Source organism: Pelodiscus sinensis, chromosome 6, assembly GCF_049634645.1.
Source record: "Pelodiscus sinensis isolate JC-2024 chromosome 6, ASM4963464v1, whole genome shotgun sequence".
Classification (NCBI taxonomy): domain Eukaryota; kingdom Metazoa; phylum Chordata; order Testudines; family Trionychidae; genus Pelodiscus; species Pelodiscus sinensis.
In genome coordinates, this window is record NC_134716.1 from 41,837,496 (window position 1) to 41,857,920 (window position 20,425).

At 41.6% G+C, this 20,425-nt stretch overlaps 1 protein-coding gene across 2 annotated transcripts in view; it reads right to left on the minus strand.

Annotated features, from left to right (window-relative positions):
• The window catches only part of TUT7 (terminal uridylyl transferase 7), a 54,085-nt gene extending 33,661 nt beyond the window's left edge, over positions 1-20,424 (minus strand). Inside the window, exons 1-9 of one of the 2 annotated variants that reach the window (XM_075931793.1) lie at positions 20,281-20,416; positions 19,500-19,609; positions 17,725-18,242; positions 8,663-8,841; positions 7,845-7,961; positions 6,608-6,785; positions 4,345-4,433; positions 3,069-3,120; positions 249-318 (exon numbers count right to left, since the gene is read on the minus strand). In XM_075931793.1, coding sequence (XP_075787908.1) covers positions 249-318; positions 3,069-3,120; positions 4,345-4,433; positions 6,608-6,785; positions 7,845-7,961; positions 8,663-8,841; positions 17,725-18,211 — 1,172 coding nt within the window. In that variant the 5' untranslated portion in view covers positions 18,212-18,242; positions 19,500-19,609; positions 20,281-20,416. Of the gene's footprint in view, positions 1-248; positions 319-3,068; positions 3,121-4,344; positions 4,434-6,607; positions 6,786-7,844; positions 7,962-8,662; positions 8,842-17,724; positions 18,243-19,499; positions 19,610-20,280 lie in introns of both variants that reach the window. The other variant, XM_075931792.1, reaches the window with a different exon arrangement.
• Between the last annotated feature and the right edge of the window lies 1 nt (position 20,425).

Below are 20,425 nucleotides of genomic sequence, written 5' to 3' on the forward strand. Positions count from 1 at the left end.
ATACATGGGTGGAAAAATGCAAGTTGTTCGTTTGCTTGGTTTTTAAAAGGGGACTGGGAAAGAGGGGTTGAGGAAGAAATAACCCTTACCCTCTTATTCTAGGCTAGGAATGACTTGCCCATAAGTGTTTGTGTCAAAATCCATGGAACTGTAATAATTTAGTACAGAAACGTCATTTTTTTCAGGTGTGGGTATGTGTAATTTACATTGCTATATGCTATTAGAACACACAAATTGACAACTGAGACCTTTGCTTTTCTCTGCACACCACCACTGGTACTCTAGCATGGAAATCTGCATCAACATCAATAAAAGATTCTGGGGGGAGAAAACAAAAGAAAAAGCCACATTAAGCACATTATTAATGAAAAGCTCTGTGTTTAAGGAGAAACTTACATAGCACAAGGAGTAGAACTAGATTCTAGAGCTATCAATCTGATTCATACCAAGATCACCTCAAACTAGAGATAAGAGGAATTCAAACATGAAAATAGAAAGCTAAGTCTGATGGGTAAATACTGACAAACATTGTGTTCGATTTTGAAAATATGAAAGGAAAAACATAATCCAACTATGTAAACTTGTTGTATTTCTAACTACATCACCTTATTGTTGGTAGGGACAGCAGCAGTCTAGCAGCTGTGTTAAAGAAAATACTACAAGGAAACTGAAACTGAACCTTCAATAATATATACCATGGCTATCAATAAGCACACATGCTTAATATCATTTTCAATATATTCATCTAGGTTGTTGGTTTTACTGCAGACAGGCTAAGGTCCAGAATAATTACAGTACTTTAAGGAAATAAATAACATTACAGAAGTGGGTATGAAGGGGTGTAGGGTAATCTCAGTTAAACAAAATGAAACCATATAAGCCCATTTTTTCCACTATCCTACCGAAACTGCTTATTTAGTCATTATAGCAGCCTTATTGACATTATATAAACCTGCCTTTAATAGGTCGTCTTCATTTGGATCAGTCCACATTTTGGGGTTTTTTTGGTCCTTTATTAACTTTTTGCAATGCAACCTTCACATGCAGGTCGTCTTATTTAGTCTCTTGGTGTATTCGCCTCTTAATTCTTGTTTTGCCTTTCAAATACTGCTCAGCCTCTTGCTTTGATACCATCTCAGTTTACTCACTTTGTTTTACATTTATGCAATCAGCCACTGCTCAAATAGCCAACAAGTTACAGAGACCATCATACCACAGAGCACTAAACTATTTAACTAACAGTATTTCAAGACAGTTTTAGAGTTACATGCTTTCCACGCATTTTAAACTCCTAAGCATGTAAGAAGGGCCTATCAGTACAATCTTAAAAATATTCTTGACCTCCCACTTTTTTTTGGTGGGGGTGCGGGTAAAACCTCACATACAAAATAAAACAGAAAAGGAGTTACTCTCCTTTTTTCCTTTGTATATGTTCTATTTAGCTTTTAAAGACCTCAGTTTTACCTAGTCTTCACTGATATTCATAAATTAGGACCTGGTGGAATTAATTTACTACCACAACATGCAGGTGATGAGTTTGCATATAAACATTCTATCTTGTGTACAAAACATCAGCACATTAAAAAATGCATGTGTAGACATGTGCACAAATTGTACATACACTACAGGAGGCTAGGATCTGAAAATGAGACCTTAAGTAGTTTGGGACAAAGACTAGTCTGTCTTATTTCAAGTCAGAAGCACCCTTCACATCTATGGTACTATCTACATCATCCTCACAAGCTAGTCTGTAGAAAGAGGGGCAGCACAATTTGCCTTGAGTTTGATGGCATCCTCATTCCTAATGTGAATGAGAACAAGCAGAATTTCTCCCACCAAAGGAGATACTGGAGCTAGTATCTAAATGATATACTGAAACAGCAACTTATTTAGAAAGTAAACAAGTAATGCATTTAGTATTTACCATTATCGACAGGGCCCTACCAAATTCATAGTCCATACGGGTCAATTTCATGGTTACAGGATTTGAAAAAATGGTGAATTTCATTACTTCAGCTATTTAAATCTGAAAGGTGTCAATTATAGGGATCCTGACCAAAAGGAGTTGTGGAGTGGTTGCAAGGATACTGTAAGGGGAATTGTGGTACTGCCGTCTTACTTCTGCACTGCTGCTGGTGATGACGCGGTCTTCAGAGCTGGGCGTCTGGCCGCTCAGCTCTGAAGTAAGGGCAGCAATACCACAACCTCCCTGCAGTTCTCTTTGGGGTTAGGATCCCAATTTGAGAAATGCTGGTCTCCCCATGAAATCAGTACAGAATAGGATAAAAGCATACAAAATACCAGATTTCATAGTCTGATGAGTTTCTGAATTTAGTAGGGCTCCAATTATCAATTAAGGGTAAGTCATTTGTTTGAATACATATGGCAAGTCTTTGTTAAACAGCTATCTGACAGCATTAGTTATGTAGTGTTTGTTGTAGCCATATCAATTCCAGGATATTAGAGAGAAAAGGTAGGTGAGGTAATATCTTTTATTGGACCAACTTCTGTTGATGAGAGACTAATAAGGAATGTAAAGGAGCACATCTTGCCCTAGGGGCTGCAGAGATATATCATCATCAATAGCTATTTATGTGATACCATCTAGCAGTGCTTACAGAAAGAGCAAGGGAACATTATAGAATGTTACACTTTAGAGTGTTGTTGTTTAGATGATGATCACATAATTCTATCCAAGGCACTAATGCAAGCCTTAGGCATCTGCTTAACTTCAGGCACCGTGTAGTCTCACTTAATTCACATGCTTAAATCTCTGCAAGATCATTGACAAAGTAAACAACATAAAAATGCCAACTGTTTCCTCTAGCTGTGAAGACATTTTTTAATTCAATGTACAGAATTAAGAAAGCTTAATGCTTTTACTCTTGTACCTGTGTATAAGAAGAAACAAAACTACATATGGAGGCTGACTTAACATTTTTCTGTAAAAATGATTTAAGTATTTGATTTGATATATCTGAAGTTTTGCATTCAGTGAAAGAGCATTGCGATAATGGCAAAGGATGATTTTGAAATGAAATGGAAAGCAGTTCACAAGTATATCTTACCACTATTCTTCAGACTTTCTTGTACAAGTAGGAGAACATCTGGTTGAGTCATCTGTGGAATGATATCCAATAAATAATAATTAAAATAATAAACTACTGAAACATTTGAAAAATCTGAAAAATGACTTTTCACACAAGGAACTGTTTTTCTGTATGCTCTTACATAAAATTACTGGTTTACTACTGTTAGGACTGTTGAATTGTGTTTCTGAACATACCACAGGATGTGTTATCAAATGCCAATCACTTGAACCTATGCTAGCCCACTGAAAGCACCACCTTGTAGCACAGGTGTCTCAGAGCAGTATTTATTACTGATGAAGTGGAGCAAGAATCAATTAGCTGATTTGGTTCTCATATCCCAAGTTGGGTTTCTAGGGCTTGCAGTTAGAAAATGATTAGTTCAGTTCACAAGAGAAAATGAAATTTGCTATTTAAGTTACTGAAACAAACCCGGAACCCCACAACTATTTTTCCCCCAGCCCAAAATAATTCTTCATAGTAGAACAACAGTGTTAGTTTATTTGTGGTTTAAAAAATGCCTCTCTAGTTTTGCTCTCCTCCTTTATGATGTCTAGACACTAACTCAGTATTTACTTCAATCACTTCAGATAACTATCAATAGCTAAACAGTCATGGCCACCTTAGAGAACTGTCTTTATTAAAAATCTGTTTTAAGAAATCCCTACTCCTTATTTAATTGAATTTAACAGTTTATTCAAACCCATATAATGCCTGTTTCCAAAGCAGGGAAAAGTACAATAAGTGAAAAATGTTGCCGGTTTTAAGCGTTCTGCACTTAAAAGCAGAAACCTATTTAAAAAGGAGTCACTTTCCTGACAGATTCCCAGCATAGAGATATGAAAGACCAAACATTAAAACTTGTGTGTTTATAGTAGGGCATCTCTATCACGACCCAACAGAGGAGTAACCTAAAACCACAAGTATGAGCAAAGACAGGTTTTTAATACTTTCATATTTAAAATCAAAAGAAGGATCTTTTGGTTGGCACAGGCTCACTGTGTAAACTGAAGCAAGTCACAGCATCTGTAAAATGGATATAAAATCCTTATTTGTTTTAGAAGGATGCTGGGATGTGAGATTTATTTAATTAGTATTTGTGAAGTGTTTTGAGTTTGTTGGATTGAAGATGCTATCAAGATAGTAATACTACTACTGCTAACAACAGATCAAGATGGTTTTAGCTAACTGTACCTTAACAATAGTTCCCCTTGGACCAATACATTTTGGTAAATAATAAAACCTGCTTACTTACACTTTCTGGAAATTGGACATCAATGTTTATGTCAGAAGTTTTGAAACCAAATCTGCTACAGGAAGAGCCGTACAGCCTTAGTGAGCAATCTGCAAAGAAAGGAATTCATTGTATTTACTCAACATCTAAATCCAAATCCTGGGTTAGAATTCAGCCACTCTGCAATGCCTTCTCAGCAAATTTTAGCCCTACAACAGGAGCAGATAGCCATCAAAGGTGTACCCCAATTCTCAAGTACTTGTCAGTAGCACTGATCTGGCGTGACAGTCTCTCTACACCAGTGGTCTCCAACCTTTTTACACCCAAGGTCACTTTTTAAATGTCAGAACAAGCCAAGATCTACTGCCCCTCCTTCCCCCAAGACCCCACCCCTTCCTTGAAGCCCTGCCCTCTCTATTCTCCTCCTCTCCATCTCTTGCTATCCCCAGCCCTTATACACTCTACATTGCTGCTTTTTTTCGATTCTTCCGTAGGAAGAGGTTTTCCCAACATTTGACCTGTCTAGACTGGACCAAATGTCAGAAAAACCCCTTCTTTCGGAAGCCCCCTTATTCCTCGTGAAACGAGGAATACAGGGATTACCCAAAGAGCACGTTTGCTCTTCCACTAAAAAAGTGGAAGAACAAACGTGCCTCTGGACGTAGAAGAGTTTTTCCAGGATATCTCTGGAATCCTGAAAAAACTCCTGCAGTCTAGCCGTACCCTCACTGGGTTGAGACAGGATGTGTGGACTCTGGGGTGGGAATGAGGGATTTGGGTGTGGGAAAGGGTGAGAGGTGCAAGCTCTGGGAGGAAATCTGGATGCAGGAGGAAGTGGAGAAGAGGATGCTGGCTTGGGGAGGGGGCTCCAGGCTGGGGAGTGTTGGGGTTGGATGGAGGTTTGGGGTACTAAGCAAGCCACAGGCTTGTGAATGTGAGGATGCAGGAATTTGGGTTGGGGTATATGAGGAGCTCAGGGCAGGGGGGTGCAGGAGTGTTATGATGCTGCGGCCAGATAGGGGCTTGGCCCCAATTGGGGGTTTGTTGGCCAGGCTTCATTTTTAAATAAAATACTATGTCAAATACAAAAAGCCTCTATATTGTCTTTATTTATGAGAAGGGCAGGGAACCTGTTTTGAATCAGGGGCCACTGACCCACAGAAAAGTGAGTGGGGGGCCACACAAGTGAGATGCAAAAAAAACCTCTTCCAAACCCCCCCGAAGCCTCACTAATGTGGCCAACTGTGCTGGTGGGAGCAGGGAACATGGTACTGGGGAAGGGTGCTAGTGAGTGCTGGGGCAGAGGGTTGGGGACAGGGTGCTGGGGTGGGGGCAGAGGGTATAGGGTTCTGCAGCAGGGGACAGCCAATCCCTCGCACCCGCCTCCTCCTGGGATTCCTCCCACCTCCCCCGCAGAAGAGGGAAGACCCGGCACATGCCTCCTCCGGGGCCGACTCCCCCCTCCCGCAGAGCCTGGAAGCCCCGGCTTGCACCTTCTCTGGGGACTCCCCCCACCCCCTGCAAGTTCCCAGCATGTCACAGACCTGGGGGAGGGGAGCAGCCAGCACACTTCTGGAACCCCCGGAAGTGGCATGCAGCTGCAGGACTTCCGTCCACCCCGCAGGAAGCTGACACTACAGCCGCTCCCCGAGTTGCGAACAGTTGAGTTACGACCGTTCGCACTTACGACCAAAGCTCCCATGGAGCGGTCGTAAAGGCGGTCCCCAAGTTACGAACGCGACCCACGTTTACGAATAGCACGGTCGCGTGTAACTCAATTGGGTCCGAGTTATGAACAGATCGAGTTACGGCCAAGTGTTTGGTCCGTAATTAGTTCGTAACTCGGAGAGAGGCTGTACCTCCATTGTCGCTGGAGGTAGGTAGTAGGGCTTCTTGGGGGTGGGAGAAAATGGAGGGGTCCCCGAAAGCCTCACGATCAACTGGTCGAGCCCTCACGATTGACCAGTCAATCACGATCAACGGGTTGGTGACCACGGCTCTACACCTTATCCTTGCTGCTGGTGAAGAGATTAAGGTCATGCAAACCAGGGCATGGCTTGGGCCTCCTCTAAACCCTGCTGATATATCAGTTGCCACTGACTTAGTAGCTGGGAAATGTAGAGAAAACTTCAGGCCAAAACATTGACACTACATCAGCAAGCAGAACATACTGACAAAAACAAATTACATCACTGATACAATTTGCAGAGATTAAGATTACTCTTGTGCAGAAAGATGCTTTTTCTTTTCACTGTATTTGATAAACCAAATGGCAGAGTTGTACCTGGCAATTTTTGGTGCAATAAATCTTCCATCGCTGTTTTAATTTTGAGTCTTTGTTCCAAATCCTCATTATTTAAGCCAAACTCTTGCACTACATTTTCAATAGCAACACCAATGGCTTTTATCTGGGAAGGTGTTGGTGGAGGCAGGGTAGTCAGCAATTGTTCTTCTTGCTTTTCCTTCAAGAACAACCATATTTTAACATATTTGACTTTCTTCAATTGCTTTAATGAGGTAGGGGTGGTTACACACAATGCACTGCCATAAACATTTCTGCGTGCCCGTCTATATTATGGAGCTAGTTAACAATTTCAAACAGATGATGTGTTAGGACACAATTAAAGTCTAGAAAAACCCTGGTACGTATAAAGAATCATTGTATATCATCTATCTAAAGAGCTAGACACTTCGTAAGGCTTCATTAATTTACAAAAAATCATACACCTATATAAAAGACATAGAAAATATTCCTTTATCATTGTAAGGAGTGGTATGGGATAATAAAGTTGAAGACAAAAGAAAAACTCCATACATGCCTTTCAATTCCTTTTGTCTTCTGGTGCAAAGACAGAGAAAGGGGGTAGGCACAGCTTTCAGTAATAAAAAACCTCATAGTGCATTTATGCTGGCAAAATTTGAAAATATGATTATATTTAAAGATAAAGCTATTTTATTATTCATATATATTCCCCTCACACTGGAATATTCAACAATCTTTTTATTTTATCTAGATTATTTTCAAAATGGCAGTCTTTACTTATATGTGCAAATTAAAATGTTTTTAAATTCTCTTTTACCAAGCCATTCTAAATCAATTATATTATAGCTATCAGAACACAATTAAATTACACATTAAGAAGAGAGCAAATACATGTTTAATTATACTATTACACAACTCATGAATAAATAAGGTTAAGTTATTGCAGCTTTTTAGGTCATAACTTTAAAACAACACATGAAATGAAAGTTCCCTTTAATGACAGTTAAGAGATATCAATAATATCCTAGAGGCAATCCTGAGTTCACTCTACGCTGGAAAAATATTTTGAGCTGTATACTTATTGCTTTTACCAAATGTGACTGGAGTAAATGTTTACAGAAGCATTCTGTATTACACTAGCAACATATTAAGCATGGAAAGAACAAGAAAGACCTCAGGGCTAACAATTGAATTATCATTAGCAATAAACCAATAGCTTTACAAATCCATACCTTATATTTATGTATCATTAACTCACCTTTATGTTTTTCTTATGCTTCTTCTCTTTAATATGCTTATGAGCAAATGTCACTGACTCCATCAAAGCATCACATAATTTGCAGGTGTATTTGGCTGTTGGGTAGTTTCGAGAACGCTAAAATTGAGATTGTTCATTGACTAAGATATAGAAAAATGTTACCTTCATTTGACACATCTGCCAAGATCAATTAGGATGTGTCTACACAAGCTGCATATCTTGTTCTCAATCTATTTTGAAATAGCTTAATTTGAAGTTTTGTGCATCTACACAGTGCCAAAATTTCAAAATAACCTGCTATTTTGAGCCATCCCTTAATCCTAGTTCAACAAAGTTTACCAGGATGGCGAAATAGCACACCCGTTATTTTGAAAAATATTTCAAAATAATAGGCAGCTTGTGTAGATGTGGGGTAGCTATTTCGGGATACTGGAGGTTTCCCAAAATAGTCATGCAGTGTAGATGTACCCTTAGATTGTAAATCCAAAAATCCACCCTCCCTCTTTCTTAACTGTATTTTGCCACCGTTCTAAATGCTGGTAACCAGAACCCTGACAAGAGACGCCCCCTCCTCTTGCCTCTTTCCCCAAACCCGCCCCCTTTTCTGCATCTTCTCTCCAAGGCCACACCACCAATGCTCACTCTTCTCCCCTCTTCTCTGTCACTATCTGGATCATTTCAAGGAGCCTGCCTAAAGATAGGAGGTGGCCCCAACTGAGCAGAGGCTGGCACAAGCCTTTGGTCTCTCAATTCACAGATTAAAATCTGTATGTGATTAAAATATGAGAGTACTGTATATACAAAGACAACATTGTCACCTTCTTTAGTCTGTAAATGCAGTCTCTCTTTAACCGCTCTTCAGCCTGCTGCAATCCTAGCAGTTCCTTCACTGACAGTGTCGACTCATCTATAACAGGACCTTCCATATCGTCATCTTGATCACACTCTTCTTTTCTTGTCCTTCTTGGTCTTCTTGGTTTCCTATGTTTCTTCATTTCTTAAAGAATTATCAGAATAAATATACTGTAAAATCATTTCAGAGTATACAACAAAATGGAGAGTGAAACTAATGCACTAAATAAGGCAGACAAAATTACCTACATGTCACACTATTTCCTTTTCTGCCATATACAATTCCTCCTCCTCCTCGGTGGTGTATATTAATACTATATCCTAAGATATGTTTGACTCTGACTAAAGGAGAATGACCTATGAAGTATCAACCAATTGTCTGACCCACAGAAAGTCAGTAATGCTATTTAGAAATTCTTCGACCAAAATTGGTTAAAGCTAATGGTATCAAGTACTATTGTCAGTTTAAGACTCACAGGTTCTAAGCTATTATGATGGATTGTATACTACCCCCTATAGAATTACTAACACTGGATTAGTCCCTACTTCTAAACCTGAACACTGTAGCCAAGGAATCTTGAAACTTCCAGAAGTTAAGGTATTCAAGAATACCCACAGTCATGATGTGAAGGAAAGCACCACTACATATAAATTATACCCAGGTAATAACCAATGCACACATCCTTTCAGGCAGCTTCAGGAGTCTAGCTGATATACATGATTAAATAAAATGTCCATTAAGACACAGACTTCTTTTTCAGTTTATTTTAGACATTTGATAGCACTTTGTCTAACTTCCCATTTGTGTAGGCCTTCTTCAGCAACAAAGGAAAAAATTAAAACAAATATTTGAGTGTAAAACTACAAAAACTGGCAGGGAAAGTCAGCATATATAGTGTCTCAAAGTACTTTTAACTGAAACAATGCAAGTGTGATTTCAAGCTGTGGAAAGAAATGCTGTATTAGCTTCTGTCTGGCAGTTGTCTTAACTCCTGACAATGAAAAAATGCTGGTCTCCATCTGCGGCAGTCCCATCTCACCCCAATAACGTCATCCTTCCTTTAATCTGCTGCAACAGTCGGGAAAGACAAGTCTCTGGTATTTTACTCATCATCTCTCAACTTTTTTTCTAAAGGTATTCCTCCTCGGCAAATAACTCCAGTGCCTGCATCTGCTGCTCGTAGCTCTTTTCACTGCTGCTCATAGAATGGCATTAGAAATTAGCCCAATGGCTAAGGATGTCTGCACAGCATTTTGGATTGAGCAGAAGCAAGTTTCCTAGCTCATGCTGACAAACTTGGGCTAGCAGAGCTCACAGAATTCTAAAACTACCTTTGTAGACAGCACTTTGAAGTTGGGGTCCAGGCTCAAGCCTGGGCTCTGAAACACACCTCCGTTCCTAGGCTTCAGAACCTGGGAATCCAGCAACAACTTAATGACCACCTTTCTTCTCTTTCTCTTCAAGAAAATGAGCCAACAACTCTCTAGCTTCACTCAGTCCACTCACCTGGTCAAAACATCTATTCATTCAGGTCAAGAGAGTTTTCAAATGTTGGCGCTCAGGGTTCTGACAGGTAGCTATGCAACTGATCACAGCCTTGTTAGTGTCACTCTTCTATAGCTTGGCAAAGCTACCAGCAACAGAGCCCTCTACCTCCACGCTCAGGAGATAATAATACATCAGTTTATACCCTGTGCTAAAAACTTTTCAAAAAGTTTAAAATCTTGTAGAAAGTGATGGGATAGGGCTCAGAAGACTTTACACACTAAGAGTCATGTGCTCTTCAGCAGTTTGAAAATGAAGAATAGTTCCGGCTACTCTAAGATTCACCAGTGCAAGATTTGTTCTGAAGCCTCTCAATAGAAAATAAATAAGACAAAACTTGGAAAAACTTATCACCCACATGCTGACATCAAGTATTATTACTTGATAACTATAATATTGGTTGGAACTAGCTAAATGGCAGACTAAGTATTTAAACAGAGTATGAACTGCAACTCATCCCGGATCCTCACTGTACCATCTTTTCATTAGTTCTTAAATAACAAAACAAGAATGCTTGCACCACTGTATCTTTCACACTCGTAATATTCTATTTTCTTATCATTTCTGTATCAGAAACTCTTTAAAAATGGTGAGTTAATGTGCAGGGTCTCACTTATCCAGTATATTTAAATCTGATCTACTAATTCAATATGGGTAAAGCACAGGAGGAGAAAATATAAACTATGAATTTTCTCAAAATGTCCACCAAAAGGTACACTGACCCTGCAAAAGTAAATATATAACTAAAACAACAAGTCTCAGAGCCAAGGCTGACTGACTCATGTTCATATTATGAGGCTAAAAAGAGCAGTGTAGAATTTCCCATTTGTGTTGCAACCCAGGTTCTGTGACCCACTGCCTTGCCAGGTTCCAGAGTCCAGACCAAATAGAAAAATTCTACACCAGTGGTAGGTAACGTGTATGACACACACAGCCCATCGAGTTCTACGTATGGTCTGCGCACTCCCCTTCTACCTCCTCCTTCACCCTGGCGGCCCTGCACTACTTACCTACTCTTTTCTTTCTCTCCCTCCCCCGACTTCCAAAGCGCTGCAAATCAGCCAATTAACTCTGCTCCATAAATGCTTGGAGGAAAGGGGATGAGAAACGAGGAGGCACACTCTCAGAAGGCAGGGAAAAGGAAGGGTGCGGGTTTGAGGGAAGACGTAGAGTGAGAGCAGGGCCTGCAGTGGAGGAGAGAGTTGAGAAGCGACAGACATTTAAAGCAAGGGCATGTGTGAGGGGCAGGCTGACTGCACACAACACTGACCAAACTACCACTTCTCTAGGAGGTAGATTAACAACAGAGATGTAGGAACCCCTCTCATTGCTTTAGTGAGTGTCTACACTGAAGTGCTGTAGCTATATCACTGTCACACTTTAAGTACAGACACAGCACACAATTCAAAGCCACGAAGAATCAGAGTGAAAGCCAAATCTGCCTCAGGGTGGACTGATGTCAACGGCTACGTCTACACTGGCCCCTCTTCCGGAAGGGGCATGTAAATTTCACTAGTCGTCGTAGGGAAATCCGCGGGGGATTTAAATATCCCCCGCGGCATTTAAATAAAAATGTCCGCCGCTTTTTTCCGGCTTTTAAAAAAGCCGGAAAAGAGCGTCTAGACTGGCCCCGATCCTCCGGAAAAAGCGCCCTTTTCCGGAGGCTCTTATTCTTACTTTGAAAGGCTCTTATTCTTACTTCAAAGTAAGAATAAGAGCCTCCGGAAAAGGGCGCTTTTTCCGGAGGATCGGGGCCAGTCTAGACGCTCTTTTCCGGCTTTTTTAAAAGCCGGAAAAAAGCGGCGGACATTTTTATTTAAATGCCGCGGGGGATATTTAAATCCCCCGCGGATTTCCCTACGACGACTAGTGAAATTTACATGCCCCTTCCGGAAGAGGGGCCAGTGTAGACGTAGCCAACTTGTATTAAATCGATGAAAAGTCTTGTGGCACCTTATAAACTAACAGATTTATTGGAGCATAAGCTTTCGTGGTCAAAGACCCACTTCGTCAGATGCATCTGACGAAATGGGTCTTTGACCACGAAAGCTTATGCTCCAATAAATCTGTTAGTCTATAAGGTGCCACAGAACTTTTCATCGCTTTTGCAGATTCAGACTAACACGGCTCTATATCTCTGAAACTTGTATTAAAGTAGAGTAGAGTACCATATTTAAAGCTTTCATAAAGGAAACAATTTCTTACTGGTCACTTATGCATTTGTTTTATGGCACAAATGTGCTTTTTCTTAAAAATATTTGAAAGACAGCTTCAGCTAAAGGCCAAAAGACAAACATCCAATTTAAACAAAAACAACCCCCAGCCCAAAAACCATCACACATACCTCCCACTTGCAACTTCAATAACTCAAAAAACTCTTTTGACCTTCTCTGTAGGAATGTTCCAAATCATCCTGCTAAATCTCAAATGTATTTTACTACCTCTTCAAATCTCATTTTCCTCCATATTTTCTCTCTCTAGTTTTTACATAACTATTCCATCTCTCTCATACTGGTACTTCATTAAACCCTCTTAGTACCTGCAGTCATCAACTTTAACCTTGCCTATACTGAAATATAAAACGAGGATATAAGAGCAGTCTATAAAACACGAATGCTGTGGAGAAAGTCAATTAGGAAGTCTTATTTACCCCTTCACATACCATAAAAACTAGAGGTCAACCAATGAAACAACCAACAGGAAGTATTCATCTCACAATACACAGTCAACCTGTGGAACAATGTGACAATCAATACAGGTTGGATCTCCCTGGTCCAGCACTCTCGGGACCTGAGCGGTCCTAAACCAGGGAGTTTGCCGGACCAGGGAAGGTCAATGCTCCGCTACTGGCTGCCCCACTCCTGTGCTCCCAAGGCTGAGGCTCCCATCTTGCACTGGCTCCACTGCTACCAGGGTTCCCAGCCATCCAGCCACCAACAGCCCAGCTCTGAAGCTGTCCACCCCGCTGCCACTAGGGGTTCTCTGGCTGCTTGGCCATCCCAGCCTCACTGCTGCTAGGAATTCCCCAGGTTCCCGGACCCAGATAATGCCAGGGAGTTCCCTGGCCAGAGCCACCTGGGTGCCACTGGCCCCACTGCCAGGACCAGTCCTGCTCCCACTGGGGGTTCCCTGGCCCAGGACTGCCGAGCTGCCGCCTAGCCCCTGTTGCTGCAATGAGTTCCTCAGCCAGGGCAGGGGTTCCTCATTCACCACTTGGCCCAGCTGACACCAGGGGCTCCCTGGCCAGGGTAGGGGATCCTCAGCTGCTGCCTGGTCACGCTAATACTAGGAGTTCTTTGGCTCCACCTGGCTCCACTCATGCCAGCTGTTCCACAGCCGAGCTGCGGCTCCCCAGCCACCCCCTGGTCTAACCAAGGCTCCCACTCCTGTGTTTTCTGTTTGATTCCTGCTCCCTCCTCCAGAGCTCTTTGGTCCATGGATGTTACCAGACCAGAGAGTCCTGGATTTGGGAGTATAACTGGGTTCATGCTTACTACATGCATCTTACTTCAGAGACTTTAACACAAGATTACAGAGGGAAACTTCAGAACTTTCTTTCATGCTTAAATTTGACACTTTACGAATGGGCCTTAAAAAAGATGCTAATTACCTTAAGCATTACAAAGATACTTCCCCACTTATCACCCCTGATTAGCCATTCATTGACTCAAATAGCTATTCCCTTCTTCCCTCCCCCTGACCCCACCTTCTGTACTAAATCTGATTTGTCAGTTTAATCATGTGTTCACTTTTTTCATTGTATTCCTTTGGTATATATGGTCATGCCAATTCTCCTCCAGAATATGATCTGAGGAAGTAGGTCTGGCCCATGAAATCTCATCACCTATTAAACCATCTTGTTAGTCTATAAAGTGCTACATAGTTTTTCCTTTTGGGTTCAAAAAAGAATAAGTTCACAGACGATAGGTCCATCAATGGCAATTAGCCAAAATGGTCATGGACGTAATGCAATGTTCTGGGTGAGTCTAAACTTCACACTGCCAGAAGCTGGGACTAGAGGACTCGATAACTGCCTTGTTCTGTTCATTCCCAATGAAGCATCTAGCATCAGCTACCAGTCGGAAGACAGGAACCAGGATTCGATGAGCCACTGGTTTGACCCACTACTGGCATTCTCACCTTTTTATATTGTCAGTCACCTCATATATATCTTCAGACACAAAACATTATGGCTATGTCTAGACTGCAAGCCTCTTTCGAAAGAGGCTTTTTCGAAAGTATCTTTCGAAAAAGCCTCTTTCGAAAAAGAGCGTCTAGACTGCAAGCAGTACTTTCGAAAAAGCAAGTCGCTTTTTCGAAAGAAAGCAGCGAGTGAGTCTGGATGCTCTCTTTCTAAAAAGCCCGGTTGGCATTCAAGAACGCCTTTTTTCGAAAGATCACTTTTGAAAAAAGGCGTTCTTCCTCATGAAATGAGGTTTACCGCCGTCGAAAGAAAAGCCGCATTCTTTCGATTTAATTTCGAAAGAACTCGGCTGCAGTCTAGACGCAGGTGAAGTTCTTTTGAAAAATGGCTACTTTTTTCGAAAAAACCCGAGTCTGGACACAGCCTATCATATACCAAGTTAACAAAATTCCTTTTTATCAAGGTATTCTAGTTCTCACTCCCTAGCACTGTGCAATGGCATTACAAATCTTCCCATCACAAAAATTTGATGAAACAGAATGGCTAGAGATCAACCTCCTGGAGATGTTAGCAAATGTTTATTTTTGCGAACATGTAACCCCTGAAATTTTCAGCAGTTACACATTCACACATGGGGTGGAGGAAGGCAGGAGCTTAAAAGCTGGCTCCCCCATCCCACTGCCTCCCACAGAGGCAGCAGCGTGGTGCAGGGGAGAGGGAGAGGCAGGATCATGAGGAACTGGCTTAAGAGGCAGCTCGAGTGAGAGTGCGTGTATTCATTAGGATTAACCAACAAAAACAGGATTATCGGTTAATCATGTATACAACAACATGCTAACATCCCAAAAATATACACACCTTTTTTTGAGGGATGGAGTAAGTGAAGAATGGAGACAAGTCAGTTATTCATAGTTACTTTAAAAATTAAAACGTTTCTAAACATGTGGTGTACAGTATATCACCTTCCAAATTAGTGCTTCTCTACTTGCCATGCACTCTCAGAATAACACTTTAGGCCAAGACTGGTGAATACATCTCTATAGCGTGAATCTTACTGTTTTCTTCTTTCAGGAAGCAAAGTTTCTTTTCAAATCAGAATACCTCCAACCTTCCATGACAGAGTCCTATTTCATATAATAATGAAAGGCTTTTATAATTGTTTTAAAGTTACGAATTGAAACATGTATAGAAGTTAACTGCATGAGAAAACAACATACTAAGTTTGCCATTTTCCACTTTGTTTTATTCCCATTTCCTTTTCACTTGTTTAGCATATTTACTGAACAAGTTGTGTTTAAGTTTATTATGTGATCTTGCAGCAAATAATATCAATTGGTTATGCAACTTCTTCAACAGTGTCTGAAGACTGGAAAGATTTATATGAAGTTTGAAATGGAAAAATATAGAATATTAAAGTTGCAGACTGAGATATCAAACCTATTGCTTTATACGTGTCTAACAATTATAAAAGGAAAAATTATGCAGCACTTTAAAGACTAACAAGATGGCTTAATAGGTCATGAGCTTTTGTGGACCAGATCCACTTCCTCAGATCATATTCTGGAAGAGAATTGGCAGGGCTCAACAAATTATACAATCTACTCGCCCGTGGCGAGTAGCTTGTAACCCGGAAGAGCTGGGTTCAGGCGATCTGCGCATGCACAGAACGATCTGCGCATGCGCAGATCGCCGAACAGCGCAGCTGGCGAGTGGGGCTTGCCGCAGTTTGGCGAGCCCTGAGAATTGGCATAATCATATATACCAAAGGAATACAATGGCTAATAAGGGGTGATAAGTGGGGAAGTATCTTTGTAATGCTTAAGGTAATTAGCATCTTTGTTAAGGCCCATTTGTAAAGTGTCAAATTTAAGCATGAAAGAAAGTTCTGAAGTTTCCCTCTGTAATCTTGTGTTAAAGTCTCTGAAGTAAGATGCATGTAGTAAGATCGTTAAGACTATGTCCAGGTAGGTTGAAATGAAAAGCAACTGGTTTTTCCTTGCAAAGATGTCTGATGTCTGATTTGTGGGCATTAATTCTTCGGCGAAGTGTCTGGGAAGTCTGTCCAATATACATAGCAGAAGGACACTGTTGGCACATGATGGCATAAATTATATTTCCGGATGAACAGAAATATGTGTTCTTGATCATATAACTGACATGGTTTGGTCCAGTGATGGGGTCACCAGAGTAAATATATGGACAATGTTGGCAACGGGGTTTGTTGCAAGGGAAAGTTCCAGGGTTGGTATTAATGTGGTATGTCCTGTGGTTGTTGGTAACAATCTTCCTGAGGTTGGGTTATAAAGAGACTAGAAGATTTACTCGGCAATACTTGGGTACTTAATTAAATTTTTATTTTTTGGAAAATGAAAACATACATGCTTTATTTAAATAATTGCTTTGCGGGAGGGGGGCTGGGACTGTGGGATTCAGTATGCAGGCTGACCTGGGGAGACAGAACTACCCCAGCAGCTTGGCACCAGGGGAGAAGTGCCTCTTCACAGATGCTGCAGCTCCAGTGGACACAGCCAGGACAGAGGTGCATGTCCCCTGACCAGGGAAGTTCCAAGTTCATCTGCCCCCTGAGCTCCCCAGCCAAAGTAAGGAATGGGGATGGTTGGGGCTGTTGGGATTGGTCCTGCTTTGGGCAGGGAGTTGGACTTGATGACCTCCTGAGGTCTATGAATGCAGCAAACTGCTCTTTCCCCTCATTCCCTGACAAAGGGGAACAGCCAGTAATATCCCCATACAAACTGGGGAGAGGAGGAGAAAAAATAAAGCTTCAGCCCTCTTCCTTCCCCCCAGCCTCCCAAAAAGGAGCATGGGGGGGTGGAAAGCTTGGGGCTGGGGCAGTCCCAGCCAGTCCCTTTCACCTGCTTGGTGATTCTGTCTCATTGCTGTATGGTTTTATGAGAAGGAATCCTATTTTCGGCACATCCCATTTTCTTGACCTAACTAAACCCTAATCTTGCTTTAAGTTATGATAAGAGGAATCTGTATACCAAATTTGGTGGTCCTACCTCTTACAGCTTAGGAGTTATTGAACAAATAGACAGACAAACTCTGTCCAATATATAGTAGATTAAGATAATAAAATATCTTGTTGGTTTGATAAATTAATTTAGTCATGCTATGTATCCTTATACCAGATGGTATAACAATACCGCTTAAAATGCTGCTTTTGAGTACAGTCAATACTTTGCAAGACAGAAGTGTTATGGAACAGAAATGGTTATTTATTTTTTGCATCAACAGAGAACCTTATAGTTGTACTTTCCTGACATAAAAGTAATAATTAATTTTACTTTTAAAACTATGTAAAAAACTGTGTTCATTACCAGAGTTTCCTTTCACTGTGTCTGACATTTCTTCATTTAAGTCTTTCTGAAGTTGTCTTCTTACATTTCTGTTTCCTGCACCTTCACCCTCATGGAAAGAGTCTTTTCTTGTCCTGTTAAATACAGGCGTCCGTACTGTAGATTTGAACTCTCTCCAGCTGTCTGAACTGCCACGGTAGTCATCAGATATCCACTTCTTAATTTGGTCTTTTTGGTTATCATTTATTCTTACCCCTTGGCTGTGACCCATGTTTTTAAATGAACTTGAGCTATTCACAATGCTGTGTGGTCCTTTTCTGGGACTGTTTCCATAGTGACCTGGTGTTCCCTTTTTCTTCTGAAAGCCTATATCTATTTTGTTGCCATGTCCGTAATCATCCATGGCTTGATAGTCTTGTTGTACAGGGTTCCTCTTTAACTCTTCTTCATCTAAAGTTCCCCATTCCTTTTTTCTTTTGGCAAAAGAAGATTTTGTAGCATCTCCCATTGTAGTTGCTATTCAAGATTATAATTTGCACCTGGAAATAAAAAAGGAGGTCATTTTAGATAATCAACTACTTACCAACAGATAGAAGAGGAAAAACATAACAATAAAAACAAATCACTCATCATATTCCTCAGTATACCTTGCATGACTTATTAAGACTGGGCAAATTCTGTTCCCCAGCAAGTGGTAAATTTGCCAAAATATGAATTTATCAGGGCACCACAAGTTTACAAATATGGAAGATACTCTAACAAAAAATGTTTTTTTAAAAAAGTTTCAATATTTCATTTCAACATTTGTGTTTAAAACAAAGTGTTTTTTCTACTTCAGATTGGCAATCTTGTTTGTTTTGACCTATTATACACGTATTTTTTGTTTCTTTACTTTTGGTGAGAAAGACTGATAAAAAAGGTGTTTTGTTTGAAATTATTTTTCTATAACCAAATCAAAACAATCATTCATTCATTCCATCTCAAATCACAATCAGGACAGTATTTTAAAAATCCACAATTAAGATGTGTATCACTGAATTTTCTTTTTACTGTATTTCTTTATTCTGTATTAAAGCAATACTATTAATTTAATTTGAAACAGGACAGTGCCTGCTATTATATATACTTTTTTTCTGGAAGTTGCAGCTCAAATTTAAGACAACATTTTGAAGGGCTCAACCTAAAGACAAGTAAATAAAACACATCAACCATCTAAAAATTATTGACTTTAGATATAGCACATATGTAGAGGAAAAGGCCAGAATTTATAAAGGTATATCATCTCCTAAAAATGTAGGCTAGCATTTTTGAAAAATCAGGTGGCGGCACCTAAGATTACATCTACACTACAATAAAAAACGTGCAGCACCAAGTCACAGAGCCTTGGTCAACTGACTTGGGCTTGTAAAGGTTAAACTGCAGGGCTAAAAATTGCAGTGTAGACATTCAGGCTAGAGCCTGAGCTAGGATACCCTCCTCTCTACACAGACATTTTATAATCTCACAGATTAGGCCTGCTGATCAGCATAACAGGCATGAGGTAGGTCTTTTATCATATTACACAAGTATGCTAAGTGAGTTAGGCTCCTAATTGGGAGTTAGGCGTCTAACCTACTGAAGTACTATTAGGCCCTACACCTGCATCTTTAGGTAGTTAAAAACCTTTCTACATCTGGCCCAAAGTTATTATTCCCTCTGTCTCATACTTTATTAAACTTTGAAATAGGGGAAGTGGTCTAAACCACACAGAAGTTACAATGAAAATTAAAACATAATACTGTAAATGAGGTGACTACCTAGATGGCTGCATGAACACGAAATCCACATTTACACAGGGCTATGCTGCTCCACAATTGCTCCAGGCTCCTGGTGACAGAGAGCGTTTTCCACCCTTCAAAGTAACTTTCTACACACAAAGGTAGTTAATCATCAGCTGTGCAACCTACATATTAGTGACCTAGCATGTTTTATTATTGTCCCAGAAAATAATAATTATTTCTGTATGATGATTATTACACGCCCAACAACAAGGGGAGATTATGAAATGCACCACACACAGGGAGGAAACTCAAAGTGTTGCTTATGACAGAATTTGCCCTAAAGCAAGAATCACGCAGCTGAGCTGTCAATTCGCCGCTGCCTCCCTGGCAGGGCGCGCCCGCGTTTGGGTGCACTCAGCCTCGCCCCCACGCACGCCAGCCTCCAGCGGGAACGGGGGATGCCTCCGCTCTGCTCGCCCTGGGCGGCCTGCCCCAGACACTCGCGCTGCGAACTGCCGACCCGCGCGGCCGCCTCACAGCGCTGGCAGGTGCTAGAGGCCGGGCCGGAACCAGGGGAGGGGCTGGCAGAGACTCAGGAGCCCACCCCGGCAAGGCGGCTGCCCGGGGAGTCCCAGGAGCCGCAGGGCAGCGCGAGGGGCCGGGCCGGGGGGGGGGCACAAAGCCCGGCGGCGGGAGCAGCTCCCCGGTCACCGGCGCGGGGGGGGGGGGGGGGCGGATGGAGTCAGGCTCGCGCGCCCGGCTCCCCGGCGGAGGCGGGGGGGGGGGGGGAGCTGCCGCGGCCCCGGCGGACACTCACCCCGGCTCCCGCGCGGCGCTTCCGCTTATTGCTCCCGCTTCATTGTGCCGACTCGAGGCGGAAGCGCCGCACAAACCCGTCCGGGCAGCGCTGCCGGAGCCGCTCCCGCGGCGTCATCGCGCACGTCGCCTTACGCGGCGCGCGG